Source organism: Bos javanicus, chromosome 21 (genome assembly GCF_032452875.1).
Source record: "Bos javanicus breed banteng chromosome 21, ARS-OSU_banteng_1.0, whole genome shotgun sequence".
Taxonomy (NCBI): domain Eukaryota; kingdom Metazoa; phylum Chordata; class Mammalia; order Artiodactyla; family Bovidae; genus Bos; species Bos javanicus.
This window is the reverse complement of record NC_083888.1, coordinates 33,368,938-33,391,414: the sequence shown is the minus strand read 5'-3', so window position 1 is coordinate 33,391,414 and position 22,477 is coordinate 33,368,938. Positions and strand designations below refer to the sequence as shown.

Sequence of the window (22,477 nt, the reverse complement as noted above, 5' to 3'; positions counted from 1 at the left end):
TCCCAGCACGAGATACATCTCCTCTCGGAGTCCCTTAGCCGGAATAGCTCCTGACTATGTAGGTCCAGGGGCTTCCCTGGTAGCTCAGCTGGTAAAGAATCCATCTGCAATACAGGAGAGCCTGGTTCGATTTCTGGGTTGGGAAGATCCCCTGGAGAAGAGATAGGCTACCCACTCCAGTATTCATGGGCTTCCCTGGTGGCTCAGATTGAGCGTCTTCACTTTCACTTTTCACTTTCATGCATTGGAGAAGGAAATGGCAACCCACTCCAGTGTTCTTGCCTGGAGAATCCCAGGGACAGAGGAGCCTGGTAAGGGGCCATCTATGGGGTCGCACAGAGTCGGACACATCTGAAGCGACTTAGCAGCAGCAGCTGGTGGCTCAGATAGTAAAGAATCCGCCTGCAATGTGGGAGATCTGGGTTCGATTCCTGGGTTGGGAAGATCCCCTGGAGGATGGCATGGCAACCCACTCCAGTGTTCTTGCCTGGAGAATCCCCATAGACAGGGAAGCCTGGTGTGCTGCAGTCCATGGGGTCGCAAAGAATCGGACACGACTAAGTGACTAAGCACAGCATAGCATGTATGTCCAGTCTCTGTCCCTACTTGTTACCACTACGACTTGAGTGTTGAAATCTGGGCCAAAGTCAGCTTATGGAACCCGATGATCAAACACCTTGTTCTCCATCTGTGACCAGCCATGGGGTCTAATATAGTGCAGGACCTGAGCCCGGTATGGCTAGTGAAGAGCAAACAGACCGTGATTTCTGAGCTGAGACCCGCCCCCCACCCCCTCCAATACAGTGACCATAGTCTACCTCTTGGACTTGAGATCTACTGCTGTGAGACCCAAGTGAGTCTGCCTCCCATCTTTCAAGGAGGGCCCTGTGCATATATCCCCAAGACCTGGTCACCTTTCCCAGCACCCACTCCCCTGCCCACCCAGCCTGCTCTGGCTCTGTGCTTCACCCTCCTGTTGTGTATCTGGCTGTTAGAGACCTGGTCACAATGAATTGGGGTCTTCTCAGTTGGCTCTAGTGGTAAAGAACCCACCTGCCAATGCAGGAAACATAAGAGATGTGGGTTCAGTCCCTGGATTGGAACTCTGGAGGAGGGTATGGCAACCCACTCCAGTATTCTTGCTTAGAGAATCCCATGGACAGAGGAGCCCGGCAGACTATAGTCCATAGGGTCACAAAGAGCCAGACACAACTGAGGCAACTTAGCACGCATCCACGGACAATGAATTGGACGATGTGTTAATGAGTTAGTTCCCCTAACCAGCTTAGGAGGCTCTTGAAGGCACCATTTTTTCATTCACTTTATCTCCCCCAATGCCTGCTTCAGAGAATGTTCTTTATCAATGTGTGATCAGTTAGAGAAGGAGGAAGGCAGTGAAGTGACAGAGTCTTGTGCCCAAACCAGAGTGCGAGCTGCCTGAGAGCAGTGGCTTCTGAGAGCTCCTGAGAGCACTGCCTCCTCCTCCCCCTCTGTGTCCTCCCACAGCAAAACCCAACACGAGACTAGGCTCAGACTGGGCACATAGATGCCTTCATTCAAGATTTTAAAAGTCTCCACCAATAAGGACTTCTGAATAATATCTTTATTTAGCTCAGGTAGATAGATATTTCCTACACATTTCTGGATACCAGGGTTAGAATTTTCTTCATGGCTCTCAATAAGCTGCTCTTAAGCTCTCGTATATGGTAAATACAAACATGCAAGTACAATACAGGCTAAAATGAAAAGGTCCTTGTATACAAACATTTTTAAAAGACTTTTAAACACAGGGTATATTGAAAGGAGATGCAGTAGAAGGTAACTCGATTACCACCCCCCTCCCTCCTGATCCAGTCCGTACCTGGATTTGGGCCCTCCCTCTGCTCTCTGCTTCTGTTAGACACAAGTCCTCAGCCCTCCCTGGACAGGAACAGGGGCCTCACAAGGCCAGGCGACAGCCCCACCCCTGCCTGCAGAGAGGAAGCTCATCTCCCAGGCAGAGTGTCCCAGACCCTAGTGGTCAGATTGCTCAGCCTTGTTAAAGCAGGGAGACCACCTCCATGTCAGTATTCTGGACTGCCTCTCCCCTTCAGTCTTGATGGCTTCCAAATGTCAAAGAGATTGGTCAGGCCCTGGTGGGACCTGCTCTGAATGTTTACCAAGCCAGTCAGCCTCCATGGAAAGCCAACCAGCTTGTGGGCCAGGCCCAGGGGCTTCCCAAAACCTCTTTAGAGGTTTCCAGAGGCCTGAGGACCCTCTAGCCCTTCCAGCACAACTTCGGAAGGGCTCCATCAGCTCCTGTGTGGCCCCTGATGTGTCCGCTATCTGTGGTCACTGTGAAGAAGGACAAGTCCAGGGTGGGGGGCAGGTATGATCCCTCAGGCTTGCCCACAGCTCAGACAGCAAAAAAGTCAGCCCGACAATGTCTGTGGGTTTTAGGCTCCCCTGGGCTAGGCCCCTGGCCTGGCTGCCCAGACAGGGACAGGGCTGTCTGTCCCCCAAGAGCGCATGGGCTGTCTAGGCTGCAGGGCTGCCTGTCCCCTAAGAGCGCATGTGCGCCTGAAAGTGCTCACAGCGGGCGTACTTCATGGTCAGCCCGTACACGGGGGTCATGTCCACCTTCACACCTGGGGTCACACAGAATTCCACCTGATGCAGCAGGATGGCCAAGAAGAGAAAGACCTCCAAGCGGGCAATGGTCTCACCGATGCACTTCCGCTTGCCCAAGCCGAAAATAATCACCTTCTCACTCAGTACTTTGTTGATGGTGCCATCAGCAGTGAGAAACCGTTCTGGCCGGAACTCAGATGGATCCTCCCAGAGCTTCCTGTAATCAGAGAGAAGCAGCTGAAGAGGCAGCCTGGGGACTCAGAACCATCAAGCGGGTTGAGCCCCAGCTGAAAAGAATAGGGTTCAGGCAAGTGGCCCAGATACAGCAAAGTGTGAAGCTCAGGAGCGGGGGAGCTTTCCCTGCCCCCTCTCAACTTACTGGTCATGGTTGATCTGCCACTGGTTCACAAAGACACAGCGCCCCTTGGGGATGTAAAAGCCGTTCAGATTGCTGTCTCTTGTGGTACTGAGGAGGGAGGAAGCTCAGTCAGGCTCAGGCCCACAAGCAGATCTCCCTGCCTCCCATACCCTGTCCTTCCTACCACCCTGATCAGGTACATGAACTGAAGTAAGGCCCAGCATCAGACAGCAGCAGATCCACGGGGCCTCACCTGTGTGGGATGGTGAAGGGGACAAAGGAGGAGTGTCGGAAGGTCTCCAGGATAAAGGCCTCCAAATAGGGCAGCTGGGGTCTGTCAGAGAGCCGGGGCCGCCGCGCCCTGCCAATCACTGTGTCTGCAGAGCACAGAGGACCAGACAGGTCAGGGGCCACGCAGACCTTGGCTGGGCCTCCTGCCTTGAGTGCTCTGAGGGAAGCCACCACCTACCCAGCTCCTCCTGAATCTTTTTTTGCACCCTGGGGCTTGTCACCAGGTACAGGAGGCTCCAGGAAAGGGCAGTTGTGACTGTGTCAAACCCTGGCCAGGGGAGAACAGAGGGAGAAGTTAGGTGCTTAGTGGGTCAGGGCAGCTGGCCATAGGAATGGTATAACGGGGTAATTCATACCGGCTCCAAAGAGGTCTATGACAACATTAATGATCTTCTCATCCGACAGCTGGATATTGGCATTCTCGTCCAGCCTCTTGTCCTGACAGTGCTCAATCAGGCTGTCTGTGATGTCCCGGATGTGACCCTGGGTAGGGAAGGCCCACAGGTAAGGAAGATCCCAAACCCAGAACTGCCTCTCCATCCAGATCTGGTCCCTTCCCATCCCTAGCATCTTCGTCCAAGAGGTGACCACACCCCTCATCCCCCACCCCCCCAGCTTCTCTTGTCTCTCCAAGGCTCTCTCCTGACCCAGAATATTTGCCTCCCCAACTCGAGGGACATTTGACACAGAGTCTAGTAATATTATTATCTGCACATGCCCTTTACACCTTTCTCTCCCATGAGGCCAGAAGACCAACTCTTTAACTCTTCTTGGTTCCTGCCACAACTAGCCCAGGGTCCTGCATGGACTGGCTATCTACAGTAGATACTGCTGTGTAATGGAAAGTTAGAGGAGCTGGACAATAAAAAGTTCTATTTTCCTGCCAAGGATGGAATCCCCTCCATTACTGGCTTCAAAATCCCAGGCTGAAGGCCTGTGAGAGCTTGCCAAACTCCACTCTGCTCCAGCTATCTCTGACTCCTGACCCCTGACTCTACCTGCTCCCTACCACCCACCTGCCTCTCCCTAGTCTATACCTTCTCAAACGTTTTATAGTGTTCCTTGACTATCTTCTGTACAAAGACGTAGAACCTCCGATTCAGGTCCTTGAAGAGGTCCAGGGCAGTGTTGGGCAGGTAACGGAGGACAGGGATGAAGTCAGATGGGTTCCCGGAGGCAGTTATCTCCCCAAACTCATTACTCAGGTTGACGAGGCTAAGAAACTCTTGGTCATTGTGGTCATAGCGCCGGCCAAAGCATATGGCACAGATGACATTGGCCACTGACACCACTATATACCTGTAGGGGTCAAAGCGCCCAGGCCCTGACATCAGCTCTTGGAACTTGCCCAGGAGGTACTTGGCCTCCTTGTTCACATGCTCTTCCAGATAGCAAGAGGATGAGGATGCCGGATCTGAGGCAGTGGAGAAACTCTTCAGAGCATTCTGGGCCAGGCGTCGTCGGGCAGCCCACACCGGTCCAGAGTCTGGGTTGAAGGTCATGCTCTGGCCGTTAGTGATCAAGGTGAAGCTGTAGAAGTCAGGCCGGCCCTTGAAATCATCGCCCTGCCGCACCAGGGCCTGCCGGACGGTGTCCAGGCCGCTGAGCACCAGCACGGGTGTGCAGCCAATGCGGATCTGCAGCACGTCCCCATAGCGCTGGCTCAGCTGCGACAGGACCACGTGTGGGTTCTTCCCCAACATCAGCATGTGCCCGAGCAGGGGCCAGCCCCAGGGCTCCGGGGGACTCTTCAGGCCTTGAGGGACCCGAGGCCGCCAGGTCCTGACCACCCAGAATACCAGGCAGAAGACGGCAGAGGCCAGGAGAAGTTCTGTGGCCGAGATGGGGATGGGGAGTCCAAACACAGAAAACATGATCCACGTAGATTCCAAGGTGGCTGCTGAGAGGTGAGATGGGAGGAAAAGGTCAATAGATCTGACAGGTGGATGGAAGGAGCCAGTGTCCTAAAATGTCAGCACACCAGTCAAGTAAAGGGAAAACCTTATCCAAAACTGTTCACTGGGCATGAAATGGGAGAGGAGATAGGAGAAGCTGTTTGTGGAGCTGCCAACTCCATACCAAGAATTTCAGTCATTCTTCATTCAGTCCTGGCCACAGCCTTTTTGGTAGGCAGCACTGAGACTCAGAAAAAGTACATAACTTGCCCAAAGTCACACAGCCACCAACGACAGAATCCAAACCCAATCCCAACTTGTCTAATTCCAGAACACCTTACCTGCCATACCAATCTCAGTGTCAGTCTGTGATTTCCATGGAATACCTATACTATTATTTATTTCATATTTTTCTAAAATCAACTTTAAATCCACCCACTTAGCACCATTTCACACAGTAACATCTGTGTGAAAATACAGGTTTGTTTTTTCCCCTAACATATATTAAAATAAGCACATAATTGATGTGTATCACCCAATTCCCCTTGAGTATTACCCACCCAACTTGGGACAACACTACCAAAGAACTAAGGATCCCCTCTTCTTCAGCCTCATTTCACATTTGGGGAAACTGACCTCCAGAGGAGGCACTAACTTGGCTAAAGGCACCCAGCTCTCAGACAGAGCTAGGACTCAGACCTCTTGGGCAACATTCCCTGGGAAGATTCAAGGCCCAGTCTTCCCTGTTTCTATATTCCTGTCATAGGCACCTCTCTTTGAAGAGTGGTCAGATCAACTGATGGAAAGGAATCTTCTCAGTACCGTCAGTTCTCTACTTTTCAAAGCCAGGATCTAGGGAATCTGGCCAGACACCGGGACACAGTGGGGAGGGAACAGGGGACTGCCCCCTTTCCTTACTGTCTAAGCCACAGTGCCCTTAGCCCCAGCTCTCTGAGCTCAGCGGACTCACAGTTAAAAGCAGCTGGAGGCCAACTAGATTGAGGCTCCCAGTCACAAAATTCCAGGCCAACGTTTTCACTGGGCTCAATTCTCAATGAATGAATAGTCTGGACCTCCCCCATTTGCCAGTCACTCAAGAGCTGTGAATAAATGGAAGGATCCTACCAGGCAAAGGCTGTAAGAAAACTCTGGACTGGAATATGAGAAACTAGGAATGGAGCTAAATTTAACTGACACTGACACAATACTTTCTCTCTCTAGGTTCAGTCTAGAAAGGGTGTGCAAATTCATGGACTCCTCTCTTCGAGGCGTGGGGCTATGACAGGGGCATCTTACTGATGCCCTGGACTAGAGGTCAGGAGACAAGGGTTCCAGGTTTTATGACATGGCCTTGGATTGGACAGTTAGTTCATTTTACCCTTCTGGGCTTCAGTCACATCACCTGAGAGAAGGGATGGGACATGATCTCTGATTCAGGGTACTCAGCTCATCTCAGATAAGAGAAAACTCAGATCTTTCCTTTGAGGTTAAGCATAGTCTGACTAGTGAAGTTTCCCTGCAGAAGAGCCACCCGAGATGGGGAGATTTATGGTTCCTACCTGAACTACTATAGCTGTTTGTCTAGGGAGGCTTCCTGAAGGAGCTGAACCCCAAAGCACACTTGAGTCCAGACTCCTTGAGTGAACTGGGGACACTTCTAGGCCTTGGCATGTCATGAGGTCCCCTTCTGCACACTGGGTGCTCCAAAGACCCCTAGCCTTAGTAAGATGATAGGAGGCCAAGAGAGGTGTGATTGCTGAGTTTTCGGGGTCAAGTTTTCTGCAGAGGGCAGTCTCCCACACTGATCCACCCCCAGCAAAGGCCAGAGAAGATAGTGGAACAGGGAAGGCCCCTGGACAACGCCCAGGACTCCCTCTCAGATCAGCCTCCTTTGTCCAGCCAACACCTCTCAGCACTGACAAGCTATGCCTCAGGAGGGTGGCCCCAGCCAGGGGCAGCTTTTGGATAAGGCAGGGTACAGCTGGTAAGAACCCAACTTGCCTCCTTGGACACCCTGACCACGAAGAAGCCTCCTCCTCACAGAGCCTGAAGGAGTGCTGTACTGATCCCCAGTCTCTCACACTTACATCCTATTCCAACCTTCCAGGTGACCTCCATGGGGAAGCCCCCAGGCATTCCAGGAGTCAGTAGGGGATGAGCTGGAGCCTAAGTCCTGGAATGCTGAAAGGGGAGCAGTTCTGGTGCTACCCATGGAATCTTGGGTAAGTCCAGCCCTTCCCCTGGCTTCGGTTTCCCCACTTAGTGAGGGAAGCTGGACTGCCTCCTTACTAAGGACACTCATAGCCTCCTTTTTTTTTTCTTTTGAGGTGCTAGACCAGGAAGACATGGAAGCATCAAAATTTTCCTTTTGGCGGAGGGAAGCGACAACCCAGAAACTCCCAGCACTCACCTGTGGCTGTGAGGGGGTGCAGAGCTGGGCTGGGAAGAGTGGTCTCTGGAGCCAGGGACCCCAAAGAAGATCAGGGAAGGCTCCAAGGAATTGTCACCTTCAGAGTGAGGGTGAAAGCAATGCCACCTTTATAGACGGCTTGGGCGTGTGGCCACGCCTCCCGGAGCGCGGGGACGGGGAAAGAGGGAGGGGCAGGGGGGAGGAGAACTGGTCGCTTTTGGAAGCTTTTGGACGGAGGAAGGAGGGGCAAGAGAGGACGCTGGGGGATAGGTTAAGAACCAACTCTGGGGATGCCTCGATAAAGTGCTGGCTCTTAAAGGGATGAAGGCTAGGGACCCTTGGGACCCTCAGTTCCAAGGTACCCCTGGACAAGCGCAGAGCCCAATTGGGGAGGAGTTTGGGGAAGAAATCCCATGATAGCCCAAAAGAGGGTATAGGGGTGCTCCATCCCGGGGCACGGGGACCAGTCACCCTCATTTTTGCACGCACTGAACACTGGGAGTGATTCCTCCTCTCTACCAGCAGATAGGAACCAGGCTGGTATGCAGGGGCGGAGCTGCCCGGTGATGACCTCCTAACCCCTGTTATTGAGTCCAGGCTCGCGTGAGAAGCACGGCGACCCCAGCCCCGAGGTCACTAGGGCCGGAAGGCCAGAGGCGCCGATGGGCTGGCCCCTTTCCCCAGAGCCTCCCCGACCCCCAGAACCTCCAGAGCCCGGACGAGTAGAAGTCCGCGCTCCCTGATGGAAGGTCCGGAATGCGGGAAGGGATGGAGAATGTGCAGCATTGCTGAGAGCGCACTAGCTGGACGCGTTGAGCCGCCCCTAGGATCACTCAGAAAACCAAGGGTACTTCGACCCAGAACCCTCGGGCCCTCGAGGTTCCTGGGGCTATTAGCGCTTTGGCAGGGCAGAGTAATCGTGCGGCGAGCGGATCTCCCAGCGGAGGAGGAAAGGGTTAGAAGGAGGCCTTGGGGGTGGGGGTGGAGGGCAAGAAAGGGAGCTCAGGGACTACTAAAGGGGGCGGGGAGGGGTGGCGGGCGCAGATGCCTCTCCAGGCTAGCGTGCCTGTGTCTGGTACATCCCTCCAGGGGGCAGAGGTCACGCGGCCCATCCCAGCCCCACCTGGCCGGGGGCGCGGTGCCCAGGAGTTGCGTGAGAAGGACCCGGAGGCCGGCGCAGCCACCCAGCAGCCCAACTCCCTGGCCCGGCTCGGGTCCTGGCACAGTCACGCGAGCGCGGGGGGGTGGGGGGAGTCGGGGGCGGAGCTCTTAAAGGGCCAGTCTCTAGCGGAGCGTGGGGGCAGAGGTGGAGCAAGACAAGCCGCCGAACCCTCGTGGGTGCGTGATAGGATGGGTGGTAGGGCGGTGCAAAGGGCCTAGGTTTGCGTGCAGAGCTGAGCTTTTGCAAACAAGCGGGCGCCTGAGTGTGTCCATAGTTTTGGCCCACGCCTGTGGCGGGACACGCAGCCCCAGCACCGCCTGGGTCAGCTGGTCTGTCCCCGCCCCTGCCGAGCCTTCCCAATGTAGGATGTCCAGGCAAAAAAAAAGCTGGTTTAGCTCAGTCTGTCTCCAACTAACTACATCACCCGCCCTCCGAGCTCAACCGCGCTCCCCAGCCCTACAAATGGCACTGCCATCCGCTGGCCCATGCCAGAAAACAGAGCCTCATCCTACCCACTCACCTCTCACTGCAGTCAGATGCCACCTCGGGCACTGCACGAATAAATATTCACCAAACGCCTACTATGTACCAGACACTGTTCTGGATGCCAGCGACTGATACAGAAGTGAACAAAACTGACAGCCTCCTGCTTCCCTGTAGTTTACATTGTGGGGCACGGGGGATGAGAGGTGAGGCCAGAAAATGCCTAGAGAGTCTCAGAGGATGAAAAGTGCTCTAGAGAAAAATAAGACAGAGAAGGGGTAGGAATCATGTAGGGGCAGATTGCAATTCAAAGGACATTGAGGAAAGGACACCCAACCCAGGCAGAAAGGGCAGACACCCAGCCAAGAATCAAGGCACACAGGTATCTGGAAGAAGAGTGCAACTGGTAGAAGAAACAGCAAGTTCAAGGCCCTGCACAGTGGTCCTTGAAAGAAGGAGCAGTGCCAGGGGCACTGGAAATGTGCAGTGTCCTGTGACTGGGGAGTTCTGGAATTTGGTGGGAGTGAGGATGCTGAGGGTGGGGAACAGCCCTGCCCTAGATGCTGGGAGCACCCTGCTGAGAAGGGACTTCCTTTGTGTGAGACAGAGGCACTGTGAGGTCTGAGTCAAGGAAGATCACTGGCTAACATGCTGGGAACAGACTGAGGGGTAAAGGACCTGTTTCTCCACTTTGATTTCTGTCCATCCTCATGCAGGCCCCCATCATTGCTCCCAGAGTACTAATGACCTCCAGCCTGGGTACCATCTGACTTTCAGTGCCTCCAGTTCCTTCTCCAACCTGTGGCATCCCAAGTGTCTTTTCAAAGATGAAAAATCTCATTCCATCACCACCTTGCCCCTCCAGTAGCTCCCATCTGAATAGAAACCAGAATCTTTTGCAGAGCCTAACAGGAATGCCCACTTCTACTTTGAATCTTTCCTACTTAAAGCCTCAGCTAAGACATCACTTCCTCTGAGAACACTTCCTGGATCCTTTCCACAGCAAGTTAAATTTCTCCTGGTTTATTTCCAGCATTGCTTCATGGTAATTCTCAGAACATTTGATTCTTGACAGGACACGGACCCAAACTGTCACTCCATCCTCCATGCTCTAACACAGAAAATCACCCTTGGGAAATTGATCTGATAAGCCAAGACCTTGCAAGATATTAATAACAGGTAAAGGAGTTAAATCCATCTGTATTAAGGTGCATGACCAGGGTGTTGAGCCCAAAGTGCTAATGATATAATGGTGGAATTTAGGTAACAGAACAGGCAGGAGACAGGGAGGTATTGCTAGACTTCAATTCTGTCCAGCATCCTTCTATTCATTTCACCTTTGCATCTCAGGCTCTGTCTGAGAATTTTTGCAGTACCCGAGAAAGGTCTATCCTTTACACCAAGTAGGAGCTAGAGCCACAGAGAGTGGAAAGAATTTATGTGGAAGCTGTGGCAAGTCCACTTCCAAGTCCATCACCTTGCTCTGTAGCCCAGTCTCTCCTTTGGCTCTCAGAGTCCCCAGCAATTCTGTAGCTCTAGAGAATCATCCCAGAGCTACTCTGCTGGCTCAGGGGTAAATAATCCACCTCCCAGTGCAGGAGACACAGGTGTGATCCCTGATTCAGGGAGCTCCCACATGTGGCGGAGCCTGTGTGCTCGAGCCAGGGAACCACAACTACTGAGCCCGTGTGCCTCAACTACTGAAGCCTGGGAGCCCTAGAGCCCATGCTCCACAACAAGAGGAGCCACCACCGTGAGAAGCCCATGCACTGCAACTAGAGATTAGTCCTCTCTCTCTCCCCAACTAGAGAAAAGCCTGTGCAGCAACAAAGACCCAGAATAGCCAAAACGAATAAATAAATAAAACTTAAAAAATAAAAGAAGACTCATGGCAGCCTGCTCTTCACAGCTGAAATACCATCTGCAGAAAAACTCTTCTCTTGGTAAAAGATATGTTGCTTTCCTCACATTTCCAAGGGATTTTTTTTCCTTTTTTTCTTTTTTTGTGTGTGGCCATGCTGGGTCTTCCTTGCTGTGCACAGGCTTTCTTCTGATGTGGCAAGCCTGGAATACTCTCTAGTTGCGGTGCTCTGGCTTCTCTTGTTGAGGAGCACGGGCTCTGGGGCATGTGGACTTCAGTAGTTGTGGCCCATATGCTCAGTAGTTGTGGCACACGGGCTTAGTTGCACCTCAGCATGTGGGATCTTCCCAGACCAGGGATCGAACCTGTGTCCCTTGCATTGGTAGGCAGATTCTTAACCACTGGACTACCAGGGTCCACCAGGGAAGTCCTCCAAGGAACTCTTGATTCCAAAGAAATTTTAGCTAATTAAGCCAATTCCTGTCCCACTTCTTGGCTGGAGAGACTGAAACCAGAACAAAGAAAGCTGAAGGACAAATGACAAATCAAAGCAGAGCCCAGGCCCTTGCTTCCAGGCCAGAGCTCTTCCCAATTTGATTTATTGTCCCAGACTACCAGCAAAGCCCCAGGGGGCCAAAGGTAGACAGGCTCAGTGCCTCAGTCAGAATGCCCCCCTCTCCCCATCTTCCTGGACAAGAGTCTAATGCACTGGGGTTATGGGAGGCCCTGCGCTTCTCATCACCAAGCCTGTCTTGGAGAACAGCTCAAAAGACAGAAGGGGGCCCACAGGGGACCGGGGCAGACAAAGAGGGAGACAGGCGGGAGGTTAGAGGACCTTGACCTGGAGTTGAACAGCCAATCCTGGGTCAAAGTTTGTATGCCTTTGCGTGAGAAGCTCTTTGGCTAGAATTCCCTAGCAATCGATACTAGGAACACAGAGGGAAGGGTGGGCAGTGCAAAAAGGAGGGGTCTCTGGGCTAGACACAGTTGAGGGTTTTGGCCCAGCCTAGCCTGGAGTCTTCAGTCAGCACTGCTGAGGGCTGTGTGGTCAGGGGATGAGGAGACAACCAGACCCAGAACGAACTCACTACCCAGTGGTGGCAGCAGGAATCACACCCGAACAGAGCCTAGGCTAACTCTGCAAATGCCACAGGAGCTGTGAGAAGGCTGAGGGCCCTAGGGGTGAGCAAAGGAATAGAGAGGCGTCCTGGAGTATGAGGAGAATAGGAAGGGCACCCCTGGCACGAGGCAGGGCCGTAACTTGAACAAAGCATGGGAGTGGCAGTTTGAGAAAAGTGGAGTTTAAGTGAATATGGAGAAATAGGATTTGTCTTCCAATGTGTCTTCACCCCACCAAGCCACCCACCACCCTACCTGAGATCCGAGCCCTAAGCGCCTTCCTCTCTCCTACCTGTGCCCAGAAAGACAGAGAGATTCAGTCTGCAGGATCCAAGGCTCAAATGGGGCAGCCCCTGGCTCTCTGGCTCTTTGCTGCTCTAGTCAGGCTAATGATACTTATCTATTTAAAGTTCTCTCTTTCATTCTCAAGAGAGTCTTGGCTTGGGGCTTCCCTGGTGGTCCAGTGGCTAAGACTCCAGGCTCTCAATGCAGTGAGCCCTGATTCGATCTTTGGTCAGGGAACTAGGTCCAACCAGACCCTGCATGCTGCAATGAAGATCAAAGATCCACTGTGCCACAACTAAAACCCAGCACAGCCAAATAAATACATTTTTTTTAATGAGTACTGGCTTGGACATACATTATATGGTTACCCCAGTCGATAGTAGAAGACCTATGAGGGGTTTTGTGTGCCCAGCATCCATTCTCTCTTCATCTGGAAATATCACTTCATTTGTCCTTTGGGGACCACCCCACCCCTACTCTTAGCTGATAGGCTTGGTGGAACTAACCCCATCCCAGGCCCCTAGGCTAAAACATGACTCAGGCCAAGCCACTGAGAACCCTTTATGGGAGTTTTCATGAAATTGTTGGAAAAGCAAGGTTCTCTTTCTGCCAGAAGTGGCTAAGCTGGTTAGAAAATAATTCTGGACCTACCAGTGGCCATTTTTAAGAAGCCCATTAGAGGAAAGCAGAACTGAGGGATGAGGGGAGGGAGGAAAAGAATTGATGACACTGAGCAATGAGATCCAGTTATTCCTGAAGCCAGGGAAGTTCACCATAGAACTTCTCTGTTATGTGAACTGATAGCATCACCACCTCTCCCATCTTCTCCTTTCTCCCCTTTTCCGTCTTCTTTACCACTTCCTCTTCTTTCTCCTCCTTCTCCTCCCCCTCTTCATCTTTCTCTTCTACTAGGAGTTGGGTTTGGGGGCTTGCAACTGAAAGGATTAGAGCCAAAACCTGCAGGCCAGAGAGGCTTACCCAACAGTGCTCTCTGAGTGATTAAACCTCAACATTTGAGGCAGATCCAAGAAATCCTGGGAAGGTTGGACAGAATCCTAAGAAGTTACTCTTATCTAACAGCTTCTGTGCCAACGGGTCTGCCCCTGTGCCAACAATGCCTCCATCAGCAGCATTGTGAGAGGCTAGTTTTATCTCCAGAAGGCCCCACGATGGAGTTGAGGAGTTGTTGGCTGGGGAGTGTCTGGAAAGAACCCACACTTAAGGCAGAGACCATCAGATGAGTCTGTGCCATCTCACTGCACTAGGGGCAGAGTTCATGCCCTGCTGGCCGGCTGACACCCTCCCTGGCCGGGAGACACCCTGGGAAGGAAGGTGCCCTATTTTCTCTTCCAGCTGCTAGCTGAGAAAGAGATACCATCCTTTCCCCAAGTTAAAGTTTTTGAAGACTCTCAGAGGAAACAGTCCTTATAATGGCCCGCAAGACCGTTTCAGCTGTGGCTCCCATGGCCTCTCTGACCTCCTCTCCTATCCCTCCCCCTTCCCTGGCTCACTCCTCTCCAGGCACCAGAGCAGCCTGAGGTTCCTAAGACACTCCAGGCAAGTCCCTCCCCATATCTGTCAAGATCAGTCCTTTCAGGAAACAGAGGGCCCCCTCAAACTGAGTCATTGAGGAGAATTTAATAAAGGGACCACTCACAAAGATTCGAGGTTTAGGGAAATCAGTAGGACAATGCAGCAGCCCAGGGCAAGCAACAGCAAGGCCAGAAGTGATGGGAAGAAGGAGCAGAAAACAGAACCCAGAGAAGGTGGCTGTGGTAAGGCTATGGAGAGGAGCTGGAGCCTTTGGGAGAGTTGTAGATGGCATGCCAATACCCTACAGGGAGAGAGCCTAAATACTCTGACCTCATTCCATTCATACCCTCTGATGTCCTGCTGGTACCTACCACAGACTGAACCTAGCTAGAAGCCAAAAAGCAGAGGGTCCATGCCTGTAGCCCACGGAAGTCAGTCCTCGGGGACTGAGAGAAGAAGGGTGGAGAGTGGTCTGGAGAGGCAAGTGGACAATATCGACATCCGGCCTTTGCTTCTGCCGTTCCTGCCACCTGGAGACGCTTTCCCCCCAGATCCTCATATCTTACTTACCCGAATATCGTTCTCAGTATGCCTTCCTTGGCCATCCTATGTAAAACTGTTACCCTGAATCATAGTCTCCATCCCTCTTCTTAACTTGCTATTTATTCGTAGCACTTGTTTGACAGGTCTGTGGCACTGAACAAACTTTGAACATATTATGTAGGGACTTCCCTGGTGCTCCAGGGGCTGAGACTCCATTCTTTCAATTCAGGGGGACCAGGTTTGATCCCTGGTCAGGGAACTAGATCCCATGTGTGGCACAAATAAGAGTTCACATGCCGCAACTAAAGATCCCAGATGCTGAAAGATCCTGAGTACCACAACTAAGACCCGGTGCAGACAAATAAATAAAAAATAATTTTAAAAAATACAGTAGCTGCTCCCCACATGTGGCTGCTGAAAATTTCATACCTGCTCTGTATTTTACTTCTCAACGCTCTGTATGGTCTATATTCCTCAACTGAATGTAAGTGTCTGCAGAACATGCACTTTTGTCTGCTGTGCCCAATGCTTCATCAACAGCAAACTGGCACATGGTGGATGCCAAATAAACATTTGTTAAATAAATGAATTGCTGTGGTTGTTCAGTCACTAAGTCATGTCTGACTCTGTGACCCCATGGACTGCAGCCTGCCAGGCTTCCCTGTCCTTCACTATCTCCTGGAGCTTGCTCAAACTCATGTACATTGAGTTGGTGATGCCATCCAACCATCTCATCCTCAGTCACCCCCATCTCCTCCTGCCCTCAATCTTTCCCAGCATCAGGCTTTTCCAACGAGTTGGCGCTTCGCATTAGGTGGCCAAAGTATTCGAGCTTCAGCTTCAACATCAGTCCTTCCAGTGAATATTCAGGGTTAACTTCCTTTAGGATGGACTGGTTGGATCTCCTTGCTGTCCAAGGGACTCTCAAGAGTCTTCTCCAAGCACCACAGTTCAAAAGCATCAATTCTTTGGCATTCAGCCTTCTTTATGGTCCAACTCTCACATCCATACATGACTGTTGGAAAAACCATAGCTTTAACTACATGGACCTTTGTTAGCAAAATGATGTCTCTGCTTTTTAATATGCTGTCTAGGTTTGTCATAGCTTTTCTTCCAAGGAGCAAGTGGAAAATGTCAAACCTCCAAATAGGAAAATATGTCAGGTTTGAAATGGTAGTGACCTGGTAAGATTCTGGGTCTTGTTAGGCAGGGCACCTAGTCCAAAATGGCTGGCTGAATGGATCCCCTCTCCAAAGCCAGGTCCCTTCTTCAGTACCTGCCAGATAAGTGCTAGTCATCCTGTTGCCAGGAGACACGTGATCAGGCATGGTCCTGCCTTAAGAAGCTCATCTCAGCCTGGCCCAGCTAAGGCATCTGCCTCATGCCACCTTCACATTAGCCCAGGGCCAGCATCTGGACTGCATCTCACTGTTGACCACATGGCCATGATCACCAGGAGTCCTTGACTGCTTTCAGTTTCGGAGTCGCCTGGTTCCTCTCAACAGGTCTCGGCTCCTCTCCCCACAATCCGGCTCCACCACAAAAATCAGAAGAGACCAGGCACCATAGCTACTCTCAGCAGAGAGAGCTCTGCAGGGTTGGGACAAGAGGGCTTCATATTTTGATGGGCGGGGAAGGGCTGCGACAGTGCAGACCCAGGGACACTGCCCAGAGAAGGGGCTAAGGGATACCCCAGAGGTTCTCCAGGTACAAAATAATGGAGATAAAGGCAGACCTTCTTTTTCCTTTCTCTCTTCTTCCTTCAATAATATCAAATATGATTAATTTAGACCCACACTAGATATCATAATTTGACTAATTCTGCTCTGGTTGGCAGTTGTCTTTATTGTTGGGAAAATGTTTGCTGAGCCAACAAATTGTGAAAACAGCCTTGCAGGGAAATGTTTGCACTACTGTACTGAAGGGCAAGTTCAGCAGCTCAGGGGACTGTTCTGTTTCCAAGTTAGAGATGCCCTTTTACATATAAACACAGAGGTTTGCTGATAATGAATGTTCTAGTCCTCTCATCAAAGCAAGGTCTCCAAGGACCCTGCTTCATCAGCCAAGTGCTCCTGGACGTGCTCACAGTCTTTGCCAAGAAGGTGGCCCTATTCAGACGTATCAGTGCACAGCCTGGCTGTCCTACCAGCCCGTCAGGCCATTTCATTAACTTTAGAATCCTTTCCCAACTGCTTCTCAACTTGTCAACACCCAAGAGCCCTTCCCTCCACTTTCATTTTCCTCCTTCCCAGCACCCTCCCCACCCCAATTTTATCTAAGTATCCTCCATCTTTCTTTGCAGGGTTATGTGCTTCTGGGGAGGTGGGCCCCAGGGAATGGGTCTTGGTTGGTCTGAACCAGTCATTGTGGCCCAGTTACCTTGGATGAATCTGTAACATGATTCTGGCCAATATTATGCTGTAGAGATCTGGTGGGACTAAACTGAGGAAAGATTTCCTCACTCTTGCCTAGAAAATCCCACGGATGGAGGAGCCTGGAAGGCTGCAGTAATGGGGTCGCAAAGAGTTGGACACGACTGAGCAACTCCCCTTTCACTTTTCACTTTCATGCATTGGAGAAGGAAATGGCAGCCCACTCCAGTGTTCTTGCCTGGAGAATCCCAGAGACAGGGGAGCCTGATGGGCTGCCATCTATGGAGTCGCACAGAGTCAGAGACGACTGAAGTGACTTAGCAGCAGCAAAAGGGATACATGACAAGAGATGCACTCTTGTCTCTCTGACCCTTGTCCTGTCTGGATATTATGGCCGGAACTTTAGCTGCCATCTTGCAATCCTAAGGGAGACAGCTTAGGGTGAAAACTGATATTCCAGGGATGGTGGAAAAGAAATTTGCAAAGAATCATTTTATTATTCAAGTTCCTTGCAAGAACAGAAACCATTCAAACTAGATCACTGAGAAGAGTTTAATAATGGGATTCTTTATAAAGGTGTGAACAGGGTATAGAGAGACTAACACAGCATATTGTGGTACCATATGACTTGTAGCAGAGAGGAGCCTTTACTGTCTTGGACCTGAAGGGGCAAGAAGAAGGATCTGTTTCTGGAATCCAGAGGGAGAGACTAAGTAAAGGAGAGCTACCTGACAGCAGCCGTGGCCTAGCATGGTGACTTTGCAGGGAGGGTCTGGAGAAAAAATACCCCAACTTCACTCTCCTCCCACCCTCCCATTTCATGTCAATACCTCCCATTGACAGAACCCAACAAGAAGCCAGAAGATGGGGAGCCCATTGACATAGTCCACAGAGATCAGCCTCTCAGTGTATAGAGCAGGGCAGAGAAGGGGCGGGGGTAGTGAATGTGGAGGTAAAAGAGGATTTTCAGCACAAGCTGGGTCTGCAATAATCTCATTCATCTGTTTGTTCTCTTGTCATTCTCCTCTACAAAGACAAGATCTGTCTTATTCTCTGCTGTAAGTATCCTCCTAGAACAGTGGCTGGCAACATAATTTATGCTCAAAGACTACAGTTGGACATCCACGATGTAGCAGGCACTGTACTGAAAACTGAGTGAATGAGAACACAGTTTGTCTCAAGTTGTTCATAGTCTAGAGAGAGCAAATGAAACCAAAGTGATATGGCACCGTGGTGTTTGTGCCACGAGAGAGCTATGCCCACTGGAGGAGGATCTCACCCAGAACAGGGTTCGGGACACCCTGCAGCAGGTGGACCTGGAGCTGAGTTTTGGAGGATTTGCTTTAATGGAGAGATGAGAATGTTTTGTCATGCCTGCATCATAGTACTGCAATATAAGTAATCGTTTCTAACCTGGAAGCAATTAATTTCCATGACCATGTTTGTTGGATGGGGAAGAAGTGATTGGGAGGAGGGTAGGGCATTCCAGGCAAAGGGAACAACGCCCAGAAGCAGAAAATTAGGAGAATTCTAAGAGTTCCTTCTGACTGATGGGAAAGATGCGTGAGAGGAAGAGTGTAATGGGAAATGATGTGAAAGAAGTGAGTAGGAAATGACTCACATGCTGACCTAAGGAGTTTGAGTTTGGCTTCTGAATGTCTTAAGAAATCAGTACTAAGGGATTTTACATAGGAATATGATGCTAAAAGAAGAAGAAAGGAGTATGGTGCTAGAGATAAAGAATTCACCTGTGCAGGAGATACAAGAGATGCAAACTTGATCCCTGAGTTAGGAAGACCACCTGAAGTAGGAAATGGCACCCCACTCCACCCCATCCCAGTGTTCCATGGACAGAGGAGCCTGGCGAACTACAGTCCATGGGCCCGCAAAGAGTCGGACATAACTGAGCACACACACGGATTGCTGCTGCTGCTGCTGCTGCTGCTAAGTCACTTCAGTCGTGTCTGACTCTGTGCAACCCCATAGATGGCAGCCCACTAGGCTCCTCTGTCCCTGAGATTCTCCAGGCAAGAACACTGGAGTGTGTTGCCATTTCCTTCTCCAATGCATGAAAGTGAAAAGTGAAAGGGAAGTCACTCAGTCGTGCCCGACTCTTAGTGACCCCATGGACTGCAGCCTACCAGGCTCCTCCATCCATGGGATTTTCCAGGCAAGAGTACTGGAGTGGGTTGCCATTGCCTTCTCTGCACGGATTGCACAGATGCACAATTTCAGAAAGTTCATTTGGGTAGCAGGATGTAGGCTGGGTAGTAGGGATGGGATGGGAGGAGCCTAGAACCATGCCCTCCAATACAGTACTCACTCACCACTTACACTTCAAATTGAACAGAATTAAAACTTTGTATTTCAGTTGTACCAGCCATTTCAAGTGCTCATCAGCCACATGTGGCTGGTGGCTACCCTACTGAATAGCACAAACATAGAGCATTTCCATTATCACCGAAAGTTCTGCTGGAAAACACTGGCCTAGAGACAGTGAGACCAGTTAAAGACAGTGGGAACCAAAAGTGCAGGCAGGAAGTGGCACTGAGAGTCACCTCCAGGCAAAGCCGCAGTAATGGAGAGAAGGGGTGTTCAGGCAGTAGAACCTTGAGAGTTTGGTGGGAGGTGAATAAGAGAAGGAGTCTATGAGGATTCCCAGGTTTCTGGCTAGGGTGATAACCCAGAGAGAAGGTGTCTCGGCAGGGAGGTTGACAGACAGCATCCATGTGGACATGTTGAGGATGCTGGGGCCTCTGGGTGGACACATGCAGCAGGTGATTAGATGTCCAAGACTGAAGCTCCCGGTCTTTATGTAATAGATTATGAGACACCCTCCCCCTTCAGCTTTAATTATTTGCCTGTGTTTCCCACAGCACCTGTGTCCACCAAGGTCTTTCCTCTCTGCCAGGTCTGGGCACAGAGATAAATGGGACTCAGCCTCTGTCTCTGAGGGGCCCATAGTCTGATTTAGGGTTTAGATTAAGTGATGATCTGGCCCCAAACTACAGCTCTTAGTGGCCAGAGCCACGTCGGAGATGAGAATGGAATGATGAGGGTCACAGAGGACTCGCCCACAAGAAGCAGGGGGAAAGGCTGCCAGTTACTGCATTCTGATCATTGGCCAGGTTGGTGAATGTGCACTAAATAAACTTGTTAGGTGACCCACAGGTGCCCATTCCCTCACCCTAACCTGAGCCCCACCCTGTGTCTCCCTAGACTCCTCTCTGGATAGTCAACTCTAAATCACCCTTCTCTCATGATAACCTCCCGATTAGCCCTCTTCCCCACCCCATGCTCACTGAACCGCTTTTCTCCCATACTCTAGTTCTGGGAAAAATTACTTAACATCTTCAGGCTTTCATTTCATCAACTGTAAAATGAAGCCAATAGCAGTACCCACCTCACAGTGTTGCTGTGAAGCTCAGATAGAGATGGCTGATGTTAAGCATAGAGCACAGAGCTTGGGGCATAGTGGGTACTCAGTAAATTTCAACTGTAAGGATTATTATTTACAAGTTCCAGAAAACCAATGCAGGAAAATGCCCAAAGTTGTTTTCACAAAGCTCTTAAACAGGTTAGCATTCTTACTTGAGAACACTAACCCTAATTCAACAGATCTTTTTCAGGATACATGCTGTGTGTCATGCCCTGAGCTAGATACTAGAGATCTGAAGAAAAGCAGAAGCTGCCCTGACCTTCAAGGAGCTCACAGTTGAAGGGGGAAACAGCATGACAGGTGCTTATTGAGGAGGGTAGCATGAGGCCTGTGGGAGGTCTGTGGGACCTCAGAGGAGGGGGTTGAACCCAGCCAGCATGGGGCAGCTGAACAGGGTATAAAATGAGGGGCAGGTATAGAATGGATAAAAAATAAGGTCCTACTGTATAGCAAAGGAAACTATACTCAATATCCTTTGATAAACAAAAATGGAGAAGAATATTTAAAAAAAAAAAGTATATATATGTGCCAGCCTGGATGGGATGGGCGGGCTTGCAGGAGAATGGATACGTGTGTATATGTATGGCTGAGTCCCTTCACTGCTCACCCGAAGCTACCAGAATATTGTTAATAGGCTATATTCCAATACAAAGTAAAAAGTTCAAAGTTTGGAAAAAAGAAGGTAAATGTGTATATAATTGAATCACTTTGCTGTACAGCAGAAATTAACACAACATTGTAAAGCAACTATACTTCAACCTAAAAAAAGATGAGGAGCCAGAGAACACAGGATGGGGTGCAGCTGACAAAGGGATCAACACGTGGAGAAAGACAATGGAAATGGGACCAGAACGTGGTGGCAAACAGAGCCAGAGAGGGCGAGCAAGAGCTGCCGCTGAAGCCTTTGGGTGCCAAGCAAGGGAGTCTGGTTTTTATCCTGAAATCTATTGGGAACTTTGAGGGGTTTTAAAAAGGGAAGTAGTCAACACACACTCCAGAAAGGCTAGAGTCAAAAAGATTAAAAGCAATCCAGTAGTGGTGAGCATGAGAAGTAAATTGAACCCTCAGTCACAGCCAGTGGGAATAAAATTGGTTCAACTATTTCAGAAACTTGTTCAGTGCTAGGATCTACTAGCACAGAACTCTAGTGCAAGCCTGAGTTAGCCTAGCCTGTCATCTAGCATTTCCACTCGTAGGTCCATAGACAGCAGAAATATGTACAAAAATATGTGCGAGAGTGTTCACAACAGCAGGGCTCATCATAGCCCAATATGGAAAACAAGCCAAATGTCAATCGACAGTTGAATGGATATGGATACCTCATTGTGTATTTATATGAGGACTCATTACGTGTATTCATATTAGAACACCATACAGCAACGAGAATTACACCCAACAATAACACCCGACATCGTGGCTGAATCATCTAAAAAAGAATAAATGACAGAAGCCAGAAACCAAAGAGTACACAGTCTGCCGAATCATACACTTTAAAAATGTTTGAAATCATAAATTTCATGTTTTATATTTTACCACAGTTTTAAAAATGAAAAAATTCATGGAATTGTACAACATATAGACTGCATCTTAATGTAAACTCTGGACTTAGCTGATAATATTGTATTAATATTCATTCACCAATTGCAACAAATGTATCACACTAATGCAAGAAGTTAATAATTGAGGAAACTGGAGAAGGAGGAGGCATATTGGAGCTCTCTGTTCTTTCACCCAACTTTTCCACAAATCTAAGACTGCTATAAAAAATGAAATCTAACAGGCAACCTTGATAAATCTCAAAAATTTTATGTTGAACAAAGGTAAAACTATTCTATGATTTTAAAAATTCATAAAGTGGTTGCTTGTGGGGGTAGGCAAGGGAGCTGATTGCAAAGGGGCACAAGGAAAGTTTCTGTTGTAATGGAAACATTCTTTATTTTGCCTTATATATTGGATTGGATACATGAGTGTACCCCATATCAAAACCTCAGTGAAATGTTCACTTATCATCCTTGTATCTTACTATAGGTAAATTATACCTCAATCAAACAAAAATAACAATAAACTCAATCAACAACAACCAAAAAATGAAATTTATTAGTTTTTATAAAAATTC

General features: G+C 49.9%; 1 protein-coding gene across 2 annotated transcripts; it reads right to left on the bottom strand.

The window, feature by feature from the left end:
- Positions 1-1,585: 1,585 nt before the first annotated feature.
- Positions 1,586-7,690, bottom strand: LOC133234375 (cytochrome P450 1A1). 2 transcript variants are annotated; one of them, XM_061394832.1, is made up of 7 exons: positions 7,565-7,690; positions 4,297-5,156; positions 3,616-3,742; positions 3,438-3,527; positions 3,222-3,345; positions 2,990-3,076; positions 1,586-2,827 (listed from the first exon to the last, which is right to left on the bottom strand). In XM_061394832.1, exons 2-7 carry the CDS (start codon positions 5,131-5,133, stop codon positions 2,542-2,544), a joined length of 1,551 nt encoding a protein of 516 aa, XP_061250816.1. In that variant the 5' UTR covers positions 5,134-5,156; positions 7,565-7,690; the 3' UTR covers positions 1,586-2,541. The 2 variants fall into 2 exon arrangements, with proteins under 2 accessions (XP_061250816.1, XP_061250815.1); XM_061394831.1 differs by having other exon boundaries at positions 4,297-5,159; positions 7,565-7,688.
- Positions 7,691-22,477: the final 14,787 nt, after the last annotated feature.